At 37.3% G+C, this 18,116-nt stretch overlaps 1 protein-coding gene across 1 annotated transcript; it reads left to right on the top strand.

The window, feature by feature from the left end:
* Positions 1 to 1,292: 1,292 nt before the first annotated feature.
* On the top strand, positions 1,293 to 16,111 carry EXOC1L (exocyst complex component 1 like). Its single transcript, XM_060147273.1, has 3 exons — positions 1,293 to 1,413; positions 10,054 to 10,184; positions 15,845 to 16,111. Exons 1-3 carry the CDS (start codon positions 1,293 to 1,295, stop codon positions 16,109 to 16,111), a joined length of 519 nt encoding a protein of 172 aa, XP_060003256.1.
* The last annotated feature ends 2,005 nt before the right edge of the window (positions 16,112 to 18,116 follow it).

The raw sequence follows: 18,116 nt of genomic DNA, 5'->3' as shown, positions 1-18,116 counted from the left end.
CAGAAGAGCAAGGAATGGACCTATTTTCTTCATTGCCATATTCCCAGTCCTAAAGCAGAGCCTGGCACAAAAATCAGCCCTTGAAAAATATTTGTCAAATGAATGAATGCCCCCAAATCTTCATTGGTTCTCTACTTCCATAGAATAAAGTCCAAAGGATTATTCTGGCATTCAAGGCCCTTCATGAGCCAGTCCCACTCAATTTACCTTTCCACCCTTATATTTTACTTCCACAAATTATATAATTTAAGCAAACCGGACTGCTTCCTGTCCTCCCAAGCACCCCCTGTGGCTTACTGATCAGAGCTTTCGTTCCAACATTCCTTCCACAGAATATGCATCTCCCCCTCCTCCACTTGGATACTTCCCTCTCACCCTTCAAGTTCCAGATCTTCCCCCCCATAGCACTGTCTCTGACACTCTCCAGGTACAAATAACTTTTCTATATTTCCTTTCTCTTGTGCCATTTATCACTTTTAAACATTTATGATAATTATTTGGTGTACTCATCTCTATTAGATTATAAGCTTCTTGAGGATAGGAAATCCACCCTCCCAAGAAACAGATACCATGCTTTGCTCCAGTAGGTACCTAGTAAATTTCTCTTTGTGAGTAAAGAAATGAAGAACATTAAAGTAAGCCCATTTAAAAAATAATTTGGACGCAGGAATGGATGCTGACTCTCTTGAAAACAAAGGTCTGAATGAATTGCAGGAGGGGAAAGAAAGGAGGGAAAGAGACTTGTTGGAAGTGTCAGGAGAAAGCACAGGTGCTTTTTCTCTTGCCGATGACAGCAAAGTTCTTAATGGAAGATGATCCCAATCAATAGAGCCAGACAGCTGATTTATGTAACGGAATCAAGCTGAAGTAGTGGTCTTCTTCTGCAGAGTGATGTGAAAGCGGAAAAGGTTACTAGACTAGGGAGGCCAGGGGACTCCACAAGTGTATCTGCTGGTGTTCATAAATATGTTGCCCATCCCCAAACCACAGGAGAGCTCCAGAGAGCAGCCTCCTTGAGCCTGGATGCTGGAGAGTGACAGCGGGGCTGATGCCGCTGCTGTATTTTGGCTGCCGTCGCTGCTGCCACTGGGCAGATACTGCAGTGAGGGGTCTGACTGCGCTGAGTGCTCTCAGGAGCCTGGGTCTGGCTAGGAATGAGAAGTTGAAAGTGAGGGTTGGGAGGTGGGCAGGACTCACATAGGAGCTGCAAACCAAAACAAGAAATCTAGGGAGCAGAAGGAGAGAAAGAGCGAGCTGGAGCCAGGACCTCAGGCCAAGTGGAACTGGAGGAAATGTCATCATTGGTAAAGGAGGACTTGGAGAAGAAACTGTTTAAGCCACTCTCGCAGAATCTGTACGAGTTTATTGAAATAGAGTTCTCGGTCCAGGACAGGTATTACCTCTGTGTGTCAGGTAATCTGTTCTTTCTGTTATCATTTCAAAACGTAAATAACCCCAAGATGCTTGGGTGATAGAAGGACATTTTTGGGTGTTTATTTTCCTATGCAATAACAGCAGATGTATCTTCTTGTGATAGAACTTAACTATGCGAAGATTAAGAATGTGGATTCTACAGAATTTTTTTAAGTGCTAAAATGGAAGACAAAAAAATATTGTATTAAAAATATTTTGGTTAATTGTTCAGAAATGAAACTGGGTATGTGCTTTTGCTGATTTGATTATTTAGTCTCCAGTCTTTTATTTAATTCACTTGCATGGCATGCAGTTTTCTTGTGTAAGAGCTTGTTTTAAAAAATTCAACAGAGAGCTCTCTCTATATTTTTAAACATATTGGAGAATTGAGTTATACAGCTCTATTTCCAACCAATCTGGACAACTAGGGTTCTCTCTTTTCATGCTAGGAAAGAAAAAAAAAAAGACCTTAGAATTTCTTCTGAGGCTTATTTAGACTTCCTGGTGGCTTATTTTGAAAAGAGAAATGATCTTTTAAAAATTCTTTCTCACAGTATGCTCACAGAAACACTATTTTAATGATAGAAATTAGTTCATGAAGATGGAACTTTAAGGAAATGTTCTCTAAACTAATTAAAATATTTTCCCTCATATTTTAAAAATTCATGAAAATTGTCCAAAGGTAGGAATAAGCTTTTGCACTTAATTATGATTTACCTAACCGTAATTTTTTTGCTGAATTTAGACAGAAATTCTTGTGCCATTATTGAATTTAATCTAAGCATTTCCTTTTCCCAATCCATGCTTTTTAGTAGTTTTCAGGGGCTTTGGAGGAAAGAGCTTAGAAACTCTAAGTTTGCATTGTAGACTTTGCTTTTTAAGGCACACAGTTCAGCATTTTCAGAAAATTTGTTATAACTCCTTTCCTGATACTTTGCATAGAAGAACTTTCAAAAGTTGTCAAGAGGGGCTACTATAAGGGAAGTAGAACATCTTTAGAGAAAGTGCTAAGAACTCTTTAAAATTCTGTAATTCCTAATAAGTATACGAATATTTACTTAATCATAAGAATACTAACATTTATCTAATATATTACCTAGCATATTTTGCCAAATAAATAAAAAGTGTAAGGCTTAGCATATCAGCAAGGTACAAAACTTAAAATCAGTCCGGGAAAAAGAAAGAAATCAAATGGAAAAATGTCAAATGAAACAATTTTAGAAACTGTGTTATATACAAACGATCAGATCACTATGTCTCAAAGCATCTTGACTTAATATATTAGAGAATATGCTCATTCCAACATGAAAATTTAATAATTTTATACCTATTATAATCCTACTTTATAAAGCTAATTACTCATCACATAACATTAGTGTATATGTGTTTTTTAAGAAACTTATAAAAAATAGAACAATCAATAATGCATATTTATTTACCAGGCATTATTTACATCTAATTTACCACATGTATCTTAATGCCTGCCTCCAACTATATAATTAACTTGTTCTATCTGGCATGGAAAAAAAAACACTCCTAGAATTAAATTTTTGGAAATGGATGTAATTTTTTCCCCAATATCCTCAAGTTCTGAGAAAGACACTATGGGCTGGGGTCACCTGCTGTCTGTTTTCATAAATGACATGAATCCTTTTAACCAGGATTGGAACAACAAGGGGTTGGCATTGTTAACATGTGTGAAGGCAACTGCTTTAGGGTTCAATGTTTTCACCTGGACAATGGCCACATAAAGTAGGTGATCACTTTCATTAGTAAAATTCAATGATTCTGTCATGTTAGAAGCAAAGGAAAAACAAGGTTCTCTTAGATGTGAGAAAGAGAAGACAATATTGTGATATTCCAGGTAAAAGTTAACATTATAAGTCATGTTCATTCACCAACTTTATGACTCTTCTACATATCACATCCATCAACTTGAGAGCACTTTCCCCAAATTTGGCATCTCTTTATGACCATTTCGAATGCAATTAGACAGAACAGTAATTTAAAATAAAGTCAGGGTGATGCTTGCTAGTCCTAAATCTTTGACTATGCTTTACTCAGAAAATCTCCATTGATAGGAATCAAGCAGGCCATATCTCAACTGTTGAGGCAGGTAACTCCAGGTTTTGAATGTTGGCCACCTTCTGGGAGTAGGGAGACATATAGTTATGATTTCCTCTTTATATCCTACAATCCAGCAGTTCTAAATTTGTGAGAATCAAGTCTAGAGTAGTTAAATCCCATCATGCATTTCTCAAATTAAAGAAGATATGTTTAAATAAGTTAAACTTTCTATTTATCCAATCAGTGTCTGGCTTTTGCAGGGGTCTCACAACCAGATGATTGTGATTTACTGTTGCCTTGATAACTTACTTGGTCAATGTCAAAAAGCAGATGTCTTAAATCCTGTCTCCCTCTCTGAAGTTTGCTAGGATTTACATTGGGGATTTCCTGGCACCTCTGTCTCCTCCCACATCAGGGTTTACATGGTCATTTCCCCTTGAAATTAGCTTCCCCTAGCCTAGACCATTATTATCCCTGGCTGTTAAAAGCGGCAACTTCTTAGGAAGGAGGGAGGAGCTCTATAAAGTACGGAAAAAGAAACTGACAAGTCAGTTGTGCAGTGATGAGAATGCAAATGAGTTAAAGAAATTCTGAAGGACTTGAAATCGTATGTAAAGTGATTATGGCTGATTGGATGGGAAGTAGCAGGGCATGGTGGAATGGACTTTGGAAGGCTAGGAGTCCAACACAGCTGGTGTGAAACATGACTCTGCTTTGCCCACCTGCCAGCTGTGATATATGGGGCAACGCTGTGGCCTTGGTGTTGACCTCTCTGAACCAGAAATAATAACATTTACATCTACACATAGTGCTCTCCTCTTAAATCCTAACTAGGGGGAAAAAATGATAAATTCTACTTCAAATAGGGCTAGAATTTTATTCCAAATTGGAAGGTGGGGTTATATTGTTAAAATTACAGAAAAGAATGTATCTATTGTGAAAACATATGCTGAAGTATTTATGTATAAATAGTATATGCTGTAAATAAATATTTATAATAAAAATAAAATATACAGTAAACATATGGAAGTATTTATATTTTATAAATAAAAATTGTATACATATTCAGATACAGATTTAAGTATTCACATATATTTAGAAAAACATTCTCCATTCACAGGTAATTCATTTGAAAATAAATGGCATTTGCTAGAATTATGAAGATGGTATGCATAAATTCTCCATACCTATTACATGTTGATGCCAAAAAAGAACTTCTTCTCTGTGAACCGGAGAATTGAATAATTTTGTGAAATCATTTATACTGTTCACAAAGAGTGTTAAATAAGTTAACAAGAAAAGGAAACAAAATACTAGAGACTGGGTGGCTTATAAACAACAAACATTTAGTTCTCACAGTTCTGGAGTCTGGGAAGTCCAAGAACATGGTGCCTGCAGATTCGGTGTCTGGTGGGGATCTGCGTCCTCATAGACCACCTTTTTCTCCTTCTAACCTTGCAGGGTGGAAAGGGCAAGGGAGCTCTCTGGGGTCTTTTTAGAGGGACACTAATCCCATTCATGAGGGCTCTGCCTTCATGACCTAATCACCTCTGAAAGACCCCACTTCCTACTACCATAACCTTGGGGGTTAGGATTTCAACATAGGAATTGAGGGGAAGGAGGGACAAACATTAAACCTAGAGTACCCAGTATTGCCCCAAAATCGATTTGATTAAAATATTTCTAGAAAAATTATTTGAAAGTTACTTTTTTGATGAAATCAGTAATAGCATTCTCAACAACCCCAAGACATCACCAATACATTGAAACATTTTCACTGAGGCTTCTTGTCTTTGATATCTCATGGTAGTTTTTCCCTATTACTTAATTTCAATGATGAAAACAATTATGTAGCACTGGGATTGTAAAATGACAGTGGTTTATGTATTTAAAGTTTTTCTGTGCAGTTTACTCGTGAGCTACTGTTTTTCCTGTTCTGCCAAATTATATTGGTTCACTTGGCCAATCTTCTTTCCACTTAGCCTCATGAATAATAGTGACTATTTCACCATGATAATAGAGGCAGTTATTAACAACAATGTTTATTTTGAAATTAAAAGTGAAGATAAGTTGTTAGCATGAAGTTAAGATGGTTGTTCTGAAAATGCTAACTAAAATAGTGAAACTGGAGCAGGTTCATTCTGAAAGTCCCTGGGTCTATAGATATCACTAAATCATAATTAGATAGCGGCACATCTGATGTTACGGAAACCAACTCTGTTAACATTTTGACTATACAAACAAAATTCTGTTTTAAGACAATGTGATGTTTCCACTTTGCCGCTGCCTTAATGTGAATACGGCCATTTAATTTTAGCTAGCAGCAGAACACAAGTATGGAACTTAGGGATTGGGTCCACTCCAGTCTGATCAGACTTCGACTCTTGGCTAAAGACAGTTCTTGGAAACTCCTTGGCTACAGAGGAGACTATTTTGCCAAATTGAGGAGGTTGTACCGTCTCTGTGCTGCATCACTATATCAAAAGGTTAACTTTTAAAGCGTGCATTTTATTTTCTTAGTTTGTTATTAGTGGGACAGTGACCATTAATGTAAGAAAACTTGATGACTGGTAGATCCTACCTTCTTAACATCTCTTTCTTCATGCCCTCCCTCCCACCCATCCTTTACAGAATTGCCCGAGAAAACTTTCTAAAATGTAAAGCTCAGCCTGACCATTCACTTAAAGTCCTTCAGCGACAACACTCCTCACCCTCATCAATCTCCCCAAAAACAGAGCTTTCAGGATGATATTTGAACTCTTTAGCGTAGCATTCTAGACCATTCAGGAACCAGCTCCTGTCTACCCTGCTTCCTACCACCTTTTCACCCCTACCCTTCATGCCAGCAATACTAAATGCCTGTAAGGACTCAAAAGATTCAAGTATTTTACGCTTTTGTCCACATGCTGTTCCAGAACTCCCTTTACCCCTTTCTTCATTCTGCTAACTCCCATGGTCCTTTACAACTCAGATAACCTCCTTCAAGAAGCTCTCTCTGACCCCTAGTGGGATAAAGATGTCCCTTCTCCATGTTCCTATAAGACCCTGTCCATGCCTCATCCACAGCACTTGATCGTGTGTTTTCTCTCTGAAACCCCACTCTCTGTAATCTCAGCAGGAGCAGGAACAGTGCCATAGGGGAATGCACTTTTTCAATGCCTAGCCCAGGGCTTTGTACAAAAGGGGCACTCAAATACTTATCAAATTAATGAAACAAATCAGTGGGTCTACAGTCAATTAGCTGGTTATCATAACATGTAGATGAGGCAGTGAAATTTGCTTCAAATGATATTTTTATACAGTATCCAGTTATTTCTCCCCATCCTCTCCCACTTCCTAAGTCACCAGTGAGACAGCTAGCCAGAACAAGAACATTATTATTTGGTTCTGAGGTAGAGTCTTTGTCTGGACAGACAATTACCTCCTAGGGGAAGGAACTGCCTCTAAAATCTTGTCCTAAGTAAGTATGACAGAATCAACCATGCTTCCGCTTCAACACACCAGCCTAATGGCTTCTTTTCTCTTTTCCTTTCCTCTTCCCAAAGCTAACATCTAGACCAGTGGAAGTGGACCTTTTTTAGGGTTGGAGAAGTATACACGGGCAGAAACCCACCAAATTTTGCACAGTTTCAGGAGACTCACAGGCTCTGAGCCAGTTTTCTTACCCAGGGTTAAGATCTTCCACACTAGGTCCCCTCCAGGACGTGCCCCTCAATCACTCCTTTTGTCCTCAAAATATGCAATCACTCCTCTTCCAGACTCTTGGAATATGTGATCTAAATCATAGCCTTTATTCTCTTATCTCTCTTTCTAAACCCTACCTAACATAAGAACTGGCGCATAGTACGCACTCAGTATAGTTAGTCCATGAAGGAGCCCTCTACAAGCTGTTTTCTGCCCTCCCCATTCTAGAGAAACTGCTCTCAGGGAAGAAATCAATGATCTTCCCCAAGTCAGATTCCGTGCCAGGACTGAACAAAGTTACTCAACAAAGTAACTTCATGGGATTGTCTCCAGCTCTTGAAATTCTCTGTCCTCTTGATTTCCATAGATTGCACTGTTGGGCTTGTCTCTTTTCTGCCGGCCCCTTCTCAGACCTCTCTGCTAGCACCTTTTTTATTCTCTACTCTGTTTCACCTCTTTCCTCTGCTCTTTTCCCTATAAACCTAGTTTTGGAAGCCTGTCCCCACAGAAAAATCCCAAGTCTGTACCTTCATTCCTAAACTATAAACTTCCATCATCTCCTTCTCTTCTGAGATAGTTTATGGAGCTCATCTGTACATCAAAGACTAAATTCACTATTCCGCCCAGCCATGCTTACGTATTTGGTTTCCATCCAGTGGTGTGAATGCCTCATTTAAAATCTAACTTAGATTTACCACCTCTATTTCCATTGCCTACATCCTACACCTAGTTCCAACAAAAGCCTCATAAACAAAACAAAACAAAAACGGAAACAATTACTATAAACCAGGCACTACCCTAAGTCATTTATATACTTTAATCTTTATACCCTGTGGGTTTGTATCACTCTGATGTCCACTTTACAACATGAGAAAACTGAGGTTTAATCTCTCTAGAGATTAAATAATGAGATTACAGACCACACTGTAAGAAGTGGTGTCATGATTTGAATCCGGAATGTTTAATGCCAGAGCCCACTAAGACACACTGCCTCTTCTAAGGACCTCCAGTTCTTCTTTCTTTTCTTCTTCAGTGTATCCTGGGCATCACTGATTCCAGAAAAATACTCCTTCAACAGGGCACCACTGTATTAGTCTCCTGTTCAAGGAGGAAAGAGACTTACTGAATATGTATTACAGTATGAGCTTTCACTGAACTGACATAGTGCCCTCTTCTTAGATTTGTCAACCTGCTCAGACTCCCTTCTCTGGGAGACTGAGCTCAGTTCCATCATGAAGTCTAAGCTCAACTGTTTGCCTTAATTTCAGTATCACCTGCACTTACAGAGGATAACTACTCCTTTCACCAGTCCCAACTCTGGAGCCCTTACTGTCCAGGCCAGATTCCAATCCCTCCCATCAGAGGGGGGTTGAGACACCATGAGTCCACAGTGGTTTCTGTCACTTTTCAAAACATATTCACAACCTGGTTAACCTTGTTGTCCACCATATCCTAACACCAATCAATCTATACAATCCACTGTCTCTAATCCTACCCGGTGAAGTTCAGGGTCTATTGTCTACTCATTTTGTCACACTGTCCTTCACCTAGAAATGCCATCAGTATCATCCTTGCCTTTACTAATTTTAAAGCTCTATCTCCAATTCTATTTCTTCCATAATTATTTCCTTTATTCGAATCCTCTCCCTTCTTAGAACTTCTGTTGAACATATAGTCTGTTCCATATTGCTTATCTATCCCTATGATTATATTGTAATATATTGTTTTAATCTTCTTAACTCAGAGGTCATGCCAAAGTGATGCTTTCCAGAACCAGAAGAGAGTCTTCCCCAAAGACAAATTCCAGTCTCATTCTTAGAAGACCGAACCAGCTTGTAACTCTCCAAGTGACATCATCCACCTTGAAAGTTTAAGATATTCAGTTCCCACTGCCACCTCTTTATAATATACCTGTATACCTTCATATTATATATTTTATGTGACACATGTGTGTTAGCCTTGTCTCTTCAACAAAACCATAAGTTTCCAGAGGGCAGGGACCATGTCTCATACTTGTACCCTCTGTGGCATTTGTAATAGTTCTATCAGGCAAATAGTGGATACCCAGTAAATACTCCCTTGGGAATTCATTGATAACTTTCAGTCCAGGAACTCTAACATCAAATGTTGATTCTTCTAATGTGTTCATATGAGACCAAACACAATGATTTTAAGACCAGGAAATTATTTCCCTCATGTTGCTCACATAAAATAAGCAATGATTTTCCCATACCTTTCAAAGTATAGAACTAAAGTTTTTTGTCTCGATGGCACATTTTGAATACTAGGATTTTGGATACACACTACGGAGGATTAAAAATCTCAAACGATACCAAATAGGTCAGTAGTTGCTGTTTTGCAAGCACTCTTACATCAAAAATCTCACAGCAACTTAAAAAAAAAAAAGTGTGCACAAGTATTTGCATGGTCAGTCTTCAACAGTGGGTTGCTGTGTGAGCAGAACTGTTTACTTTCCTGTGCTCATTTTCTTATATTGTCATAAATTAAAATTCCAACTTGTTCTGGTAAACACTTTGGCACTGACTCCATGCTCACACTAAGCCTCCTATTTCCTGCCCTGAGTTGAACTCTATCCTCCACCACAAAGCTCAGAGCTGAAAGCACAGAGCTCGGTGTTCTATCTGACAGACATTACCGCGGCTGTATGTGACCACAATTGCAGCAAAAATAAAGTTAACACACTGAGGAAATTTGAGGGCATACTCATGAAGCTTCAGATACCTCAGGGTTCATAACTGGGGTGCAGATACAATGTATGTTCAAGCTTATTATAGGAAAAGGAGATTCATAAATACTGAAAAATATGATGATGAATAATTTATTATCTTCTAAGAGTCTAGGTAAACGAAGTGTTTTTCTGTCCTACAGTGACCAAAAATGAAGAAGTAAAAATAATTATGGTGAAACACTACAGAATAGGTTTAGATGAAAAATATGAAGTAACCAAAAAGTGGTCTTTGAACGATCTGCGGATGATCGATGGAAAAGAAGCAGATACAGTAAGTGTTATGTTTTGTAAGGGAGATATGGGATCAATATGCTGGAGACCTTTATGGTTAATATCTTACTTCATATATTTTTGGCATGTACTGAGAGTTAAAATGACATATTATTCTTAAGTGGTACAGTTTACTCTACTGGGATGATCTACTGGTTTGTTTGTTCTGTTTTTATGAGTTTAAATTTGAATTTTTTCGATTAGATTTAAAGCATCTTTCCCAAGGTCTTCTTAACAGGTTAAACACAATCTTCCAGCCAGTTATGAAACTTTAAATATCTGATGCTTCCACCACCACTCTCTTCCCAGCCCAGTTTCCTCCATAATTTGTGGGGATTCCTTTCCTCATCTTCTTCAGATTTTACTGTCAGTTAGCTGCTTGATCCTCTGGAAGGATCAATAACCCTTGGAAATCCTACAACCTCAGTGTTGAAAGTGGGGAAAGGGTGTGTACTTTAATCTCTTGTGTGACCACTTGAAAGTGGTTTTCCCAGTCTCTCCTTGAACTCTTCTACTGATGGAGAACTCATTACCACATGAGTAAATCCATTCTACTTCCAAATTAACATCCTTTATTTTTACATGTCTCACTTACGTTTAACTAAAATCTCCTTCACTATAACATCCACCCATCAGTCCTAGCATCATCATTTGAACCAACCAGAACAAACCCAATCCTTCTTTCACATAGCAGCCTTTCCAATGTTTGAAGATACTAATAAGGTTCCCTCAAGTTTTCTCTTTTCTGGGTTAAATGTAACCATTTCATTCTTTAAATAATGTTCATATGAAGATCAAATAAGTTAATATGACAGGTTATACAAACACTAAGAGGTCATAGCGCTGTTATTTTCTTCCATGACATTGCTGCAACACCCTTCACTATGCAATCTCTTCTCCTCTGGAATGTTTCAGCTTTTCCAGAATTAAATACAATACTTTAGAATTAGCGTGACCAATTTGTATTTCCTTTGATCTGGATTCTTATTTCTAGTAAACACTCAACTGAGACCTCAGGTCTTTGGGGCATGAATTGCCATTTACCCTGATCTACCGCACCTGCTACGCACATGGAATAAAATCTAGATAAAAGCCCTTCATGATCTGGCTTCTTTATATCTGGTCATTTCTCCTAAAACTTTATACAGCAAAGGTGCTTTAATACTCTCGGGGCTTAGAAAGCTCAGTCACCTCCATCCCTCACCCCATTCTCAGATGCCCCATGGAGTAAAGTCCTACTCATGTCCCCCTGCCCTATAACCCCATTGCACAGTGGATGTAAATAATCCAACAAACTGCAACTGTTGGCTTACTCTGTCTCCCCTCTGGATAAAAAACTGTAACCATTCCTTTTCATCTTTTATTGTAGCCTTCTGCCTGGCAGTTATCAGGGACTCAATAAATATTTCTGTTATTGTTGGATGAGTTAGAATTTAAGCTCATTTTTTCTTAATCTGATTAAATGCCATATTCTTAGGTTGGCCTATTGTTCCTACCTATCAAATCTTCTAATATTTTGATTTTTTAATATTCACTATAGTATGCTGCAGATTTAATGCGCACAGCATTTAGGACTTCATTCAAGTCAATAATAAAAATGATGAAGCAGGCAGGGCTAAGTGCATACCTCTAGGTAATTGATAGGTTACCACTACTACTACTATTATTACCACTACTAGTAGTACTGCTACCTGCTACCATCTCACACTCAGTAAACTCTTACCAGATGACAGGAACCACAAAAAGCTCTTTCCATATGTAACTTCACATAATTGTTACAAAAATCCCATGAATTAGATTCTATCATTACTCCTGATTTACAGATGAGGAAAATGAGACATAAAGAGATTAACTGACTTGCCTAAGGTCAAATAACTACTCTAGAGATGGAACTAGACTTTACCTCCAAATCTATCAATTTGTCTTCTTTGGACTGGTTGTTTATCATCTCTACAAATTTGTGTATTCAGTCACTCACTGAGAATTTATGGTATACCAGACTCTGCTAGGCTCTGAGGATACAGTGGTAAGTTAGATGGACACAAGCTCTTAATTCTGCCACTTAATTCTGCCTTATTAATTATCTAGTCTGAATATCTAAATTTTTCCCTTAAGATCTTTACTGAAATCAATATATGTTATCTGCTATTATCTTATCACCTAGGAATCCTACTTTTAAAATTTGGTGTGTTTGGCATGACTTCTTGGTGAAGACATGCTGGATTTCATTGCTTTCTTTCCTAAGTAATCACATAGCATTTTTCTGACATTATATTCTACCTAAATGTTCAACACTTAGGAAATAGTTAAATATATTTTTTCATGTCATTATGCTGGAACATTACATGGTCATTAAAAGTCATGTTTCCAAAAGAATACCTCAGAACACAATTGTTCACCATTTAATACGTTTTTTAAAAGTCAGCTGAATACAAAACTTTTCTATAATATTATCTCATTTTACATATTTAATTTATCATAGTATTGAAAATTGAAAGCTGAACCTTAAATTTTAATACAAAAAAATGTATGTGGTATGTAAATGTATATATGAAACTAACCAGTACTTCAACAATAATTATCTCTGTGTCATAGGAGTACAAATTTTTAAAGTATTTTCTTCTATATACTTTTAGGTATTTGCCAAAATTTCTATACTGCATTGAATTTTATCACAAGTCAGTGTCAAGTTCACTAATCTGTAGTTTCAAGAATTAATCATGCCCACCTCTTTTTTTGACCATTTTCTTAATTTTTTCTCAAGTCCTCAAGTGAATATACAATTTATTTAACATTCAAACTTCATTAAGACATGTGCAATATGGCAATTTTACTGGGGGTTTAACCCTATCTAGGATGATTGCTTGCTGGGGCTTAGCAACAGGGTCCAACTTAGCACTAATTAAATACTTTATTGAATAAATATAATGCCAAACAAAATGCATTCAAATGCTTTCTAAAAAAAATCCATTTTAAAGGTCTTTCTATTCAGGCTAATGACAAACACAATAAAGGTAGATATGCTAGTTTAACATAATTGGCTGATTTTATACAGCCAATTATACAGCACTTATATCTTTTAGTCTGCAAGTGTATTATTAAATGATAGAGAACATCTAATACAACCATTTCTACAGAACTAGGAAATAAATTTCTAAGAAAGAAAGATTTTACAGACCCCATCTTTTATACCCACCCCAAGAGTAATACCCCAAATGTTACTAATGTCATAATTATTTTCTATAAGCTTGGTCAGTGCCTGGGGATGTATTAATCAAGCCTGTCAGCTTAGATTCATTGGAAGCAGCTAGCTCTGCTCTATTTTCTCCTCACCTTTCTGACCTTTAATTCCATCTCTATGTTGTTAATTATTCCCTTTCCCATTTGAAGATTGTTATCTTTCATAGTGAACTAGATACAAAAGGGAAATTGAGTATTTCTATTTTTCTGATCACTTTAGGGCCTAAAATATTAAACTGCCAGAAGAAAACCTATAATATCCAAAGAGTAGTTCTTTTAAATATTTCTTTTCTGTGGATGAAGTAAAAATATCTCAGTTGTTCTGGGAATTTCCACTTGTCCTGCCTCTTGTAATTGAATCCTCAGGAGTCAGCATATATTATATTTTTCTCGATAGCAATGATACAGTTTTAAATAGAGCTATTTCAAGCCAAAAGTTGTCAACTTTAAAATGGAATGGAATTGAAATTGAAGTCAATTTATAAAGCAGAAATCAGAATGACTGGGGATTTGGAGACTGACGTGGTGCAACAGAAGAGAGAATGATGTAGCAGGAAATGGGGTTGGGCTGAGTGAGAGCTTAGTCCTTGTCTTGGCTCTGCCAATAACTACATGTGTGACCGGGGCTTCACCCCTCTGGAAACTATTATTCACTATTACATTACATTATATTATATTTAATCTACTATAAACAAGGGATTACTGAATGAACAATGAGATTCCCTTTTAGCTCTATCAAAAGAAAGAAAGAGAGAGGAAGGAGGAGACAGAGGGAGAGAGGAAGGAAGGAAGGAAGGGAGCGAGGGCGGGAGGGAGGAAGGAAGGAAGGGACAGATGGACGAACTTGTATTCTATGTTCATACCTGCTTAGGTTTCAATTATCAGGCTAATGGAAAAACTTAATCCTCTCCAAGTATCTCAAAAGAACAAAGGATATTTTCTACATGATAAGGAGTAAATGTTTCTGTGAGGAAACTACATAAGGAGTATGCTTAGTATCTGGTGATGGAATGGGTGTGATTTCCTTTCATTGAGATTCTCTAAAGAACTGTCCTTCAATCTGCAATCATGACAGCTAGGAAACATTTTGCAAGGTGTGACTAGAGAACATTGTACTTAAAATCACAACACCCTTGTACATTCTTTTTCTTAAAGTATTGTTTTGTTTTTTAAAAATTTTAATAGTGTAAAGCAAGGTGATATTAACACCAGTATCACAATCTTTGGGGACAGATTTGGGAAAAGGAATTATCATTCATTAAGCTCCACACTAGTATCACAGTTTAAATGATTAATCTCATACAAACTTCATAGCCACCCTATCCAAAAAGTGAAGGCCAAATATAATACGTGCCCTGCCCATGGTTACATCAGAGTCAAAATGGTTGGCTAACTCCAAAACCCTTGTTCTTTTTCCTGTCTCCTCTAAGAATTTTCCTATTTGAAAAAGAAATTGCAAATACATAAGTTCTTATATACAAACTTTACACACCTCATGGTAAAAAGTCATTAATACTTTTGCTTGGTCTGGTCTCTCTGCCTCTTTAACATTTAGGGCAATGTTTACCTCCACTTCTCTTTTTATAGGATGACTTCAGATCAGTTCAACACACATTTGTTGAGTGGATACACAAAAGATAAATAACTGAAAACCTCTGCCTTCAAAGAGAGTTAGGAGTCAGGCAGATAATGAATGCGAAAGCATTTTGTAAACTGAAAAGCACTTTATAAATGCAAGGCACAGTTGTTACTGCTATTAGTAACAGTAGCAATGATTATTATTTTAACATGTAGGACCTAGGTCAGGTTTGATGCCTACTTTTCCCTGAAACATCTCCACTAGAAGTATACAGCCTAGAGCAATCCAGTGAGTCAGTCTTTAGTAAATTGTCAGTTTCAGTCAAATGATTTAATGATCCTTGCTATTAACTTTAAAAGTAATTCCTTGCTATTAACTTCAAAGCCAGCAAGTTGGTGATCTGTTGTATGCCAAAGGCTGCTTAGCCATTCTGTATTTCCCCCTTCTACTATTGAAATAGCACAAGGGACCGACCTCCTAGTAGAGAAAAGGAGAAACCTTTTCTCTCCTGTGGAAGTCTATAATTGGGTTTATTCTTTTCTTCCATCGCCATCCATCCTCTCAAATTCACTGCCCTGGGAAGACTTGGTAACTGCACATTTTGACACATATTTATTTGCATAATTGAAAAATCACAGATGCTTCAAAAATAATCTTTCTTATTGTTCTTTATAGAAGCAACATGTTTGAAACAGGTAGTTTTGGAAAGCTCATTTGTAGATTTTGGGAAAATGTTTGATACTGATACTTTACAATCAATACAACAATCAATATGAGAGAATCCAGGAAATCTAGCTACTTTCCTGGCTACAAACTAAATCATGTCTCTCTTTTTCTTCTAGGACAATCCATTTTTTGATCTGCACTTCAAGAAAGTGTACACTTTGGAAGCATATAGTTGTGCTTCCAAATATGCCTTTGTTCGAACTGTAAACAAGCTGAATCATGCATACCTTAAGAAGGACTTACGGATCGTGAACTTTGATTCTACTTACATTAATGATGATTCCATTTGGTCCTCCAACAACAAGGATTGCTTGGTCCTTATGAGAATATGCTTTTATGCTTTCAGTCTAGTGTGCTTTTCCCTGTGTCCCCTGCCACTCTGAATATGTATACCATGTTCCTTCATCAGTGTTCTATGAAAATGGTTCCCTAAGTAAATATCGATAGTCATGATTTTGTTTTTTCCCTTTATCAGTGACTACTATTCATATGAAAATAAAGTGATGCTTTGTGAAATGCAGTGAAATGTGTTTCGATGCATTCATTCAATATTCTGGACTTTTGCCTATGGTAACTTTGGAAGGAGTTGGATGGTTTTGCCTAAACTAGTATTCTACTAAGGGGTATCAAAAATTACCTTGAAAGGTCTAAATAAGTGGAAATAGATCCTGTTTTCACGGACAGGAAGATTTAATATTGTCAAGATGTCAGTACTACCCAAAGTGATCTGCAGATCAATATAATCCCTATCAAAATTCCAATGGCTTTTTTTGTAGGAATGGAAAAGTCAATAGTCAAATGCATATGGAGCTGCAAGGGACCCCACATAGACAAACGATCTTGAAAAAGAAGTACAAAGTTGGAGGACTCACACCTCCCAATTTCAAAACTTACCACAAAGGTATAATGATCAAAGCAGTATAGTACTGGCATAAAGATAGACATACAGATGAATGGAATAGAACTGAGAGTTCAGAAATAAACTCATACATCTATGGTCAACTGATTTTTGGAAAGGATGCCAAGTTCATTCAAAGGAGAAAAAATAATCTCTTATTATTAGTGCTGGGGCAACTGAATATCTACATGCAAAAGAAAGAAACTGAACCCCTTTCTTACAGCATACACAAATATCCTTAAAATGGATTAAAGGTGTGAATGTAAAACCTGAAAGCATTAAACTCCTAGAAGAAAACATAGGGGTAAATCTTCGGGATCTTAGATTTGGCAATGGATTTTTATGACATCAAAAGGAAGAGCAACAAAAGAAAAATTAGATAAATTGGACTTCAACAGTTACTTTTGCATCAAAGAACATTATCAAGAAAGTGAAAAACAGACCTACAGAATGAAAGAAAACATTTGCAAATTGTATTATCTGATAAAGGTTTAATGTAAAGAACTCCTACAACTCAGTAACAAAAAGACAAACACCTAATTCAAAGATAGACAAGAAATTTGAATAGACATCTCTGCAAAGTATACAGTAAGCACAAGAAAAGAAACTCAGCATCATTACTCATTAGGAAAATGCAAATCAAAACCAAAATGTAACCCCTTTCACACCTACTAGGATGGCTATTTTTAAAAAATACAGAAAACAAGAAGTGTTGGCAAAGATGTGGAGAAACTGAAACCCTTATACATTGCTTATGGGAATGTAAAATGGTATAGCATGGTGGAAAACAGTTTGACTTGTCCTCAAAAAGCTAAACATGGAATTACCAAACAACCCAGCAATTTCACTCCTAAGTATATACCCAGAGGAATTGAAAGCAAGGAGTTGAATAGATGTTTGTACACCAATAATCATTGCAGCATTATTCCCAGTAGCCAAAATATGGAAACAATGCAAGTGTCCATCAACAGATGAATGGATATACAAAATGTGATATATCCATACAGTGGAATATTATTCTGCCATAAAAAGCAATGAAGTTCTGATACATGCTACAACATTGATGAACATCAAAAATACGTGAAGTAGGGCTTCCCTGGTGGCGCAGTGGTTGGGAGTCCGCCTGCCGATGCAGGGGACGCGGGTTCGTGCCCCGGTCGGGGAGGATCCCACATGCCGCGGAGCGGCTGGGCCCGTGAGCCATGGCCACTGAGCCTGCGCGTCCGGAGCCTGTGCTCCGCAACGGGAGAGGCCACAGCAGTGAGGCCCGCGTACAGCAAAAAAAAAAAAAAAAAAAAAATAATGCATCCTTGTATTGGCTTTTCCGCTTTCTCTATTTTGTTTCCCCTGGGCCCCTTAGTCTATTCCCTGAACTCATTTTCTCAAATAAACTACTAGCACCTAAGCCTTTGTTTGGGGCTCTGCTTTAAGGGGAACACTGGGCATCAAAATTGACTCCAGAGACCCTACTGTATAGCACAGGGAACTCT

The sequence above is a fragment of the Lagenorhynchus albirostris genome, chromosome 4 (assembly GCF_949774975.1).
Source record: "Lagenorhynchus albirostris chromosome 4, mLagAlb1.1, whole genome shotgun sequence".
Lineage (NCBI taxonomy): Eukaryota > Metazoa > Chordata > Mammalia > Artiodactyla > Delphinidae > Lagenorhynchus > Lagenorhynchus albirostris.
Note: the sequence above shows the minus strand (reverse complement) of the source record. Positions and strands in the feature narration are given on the sequence as shown.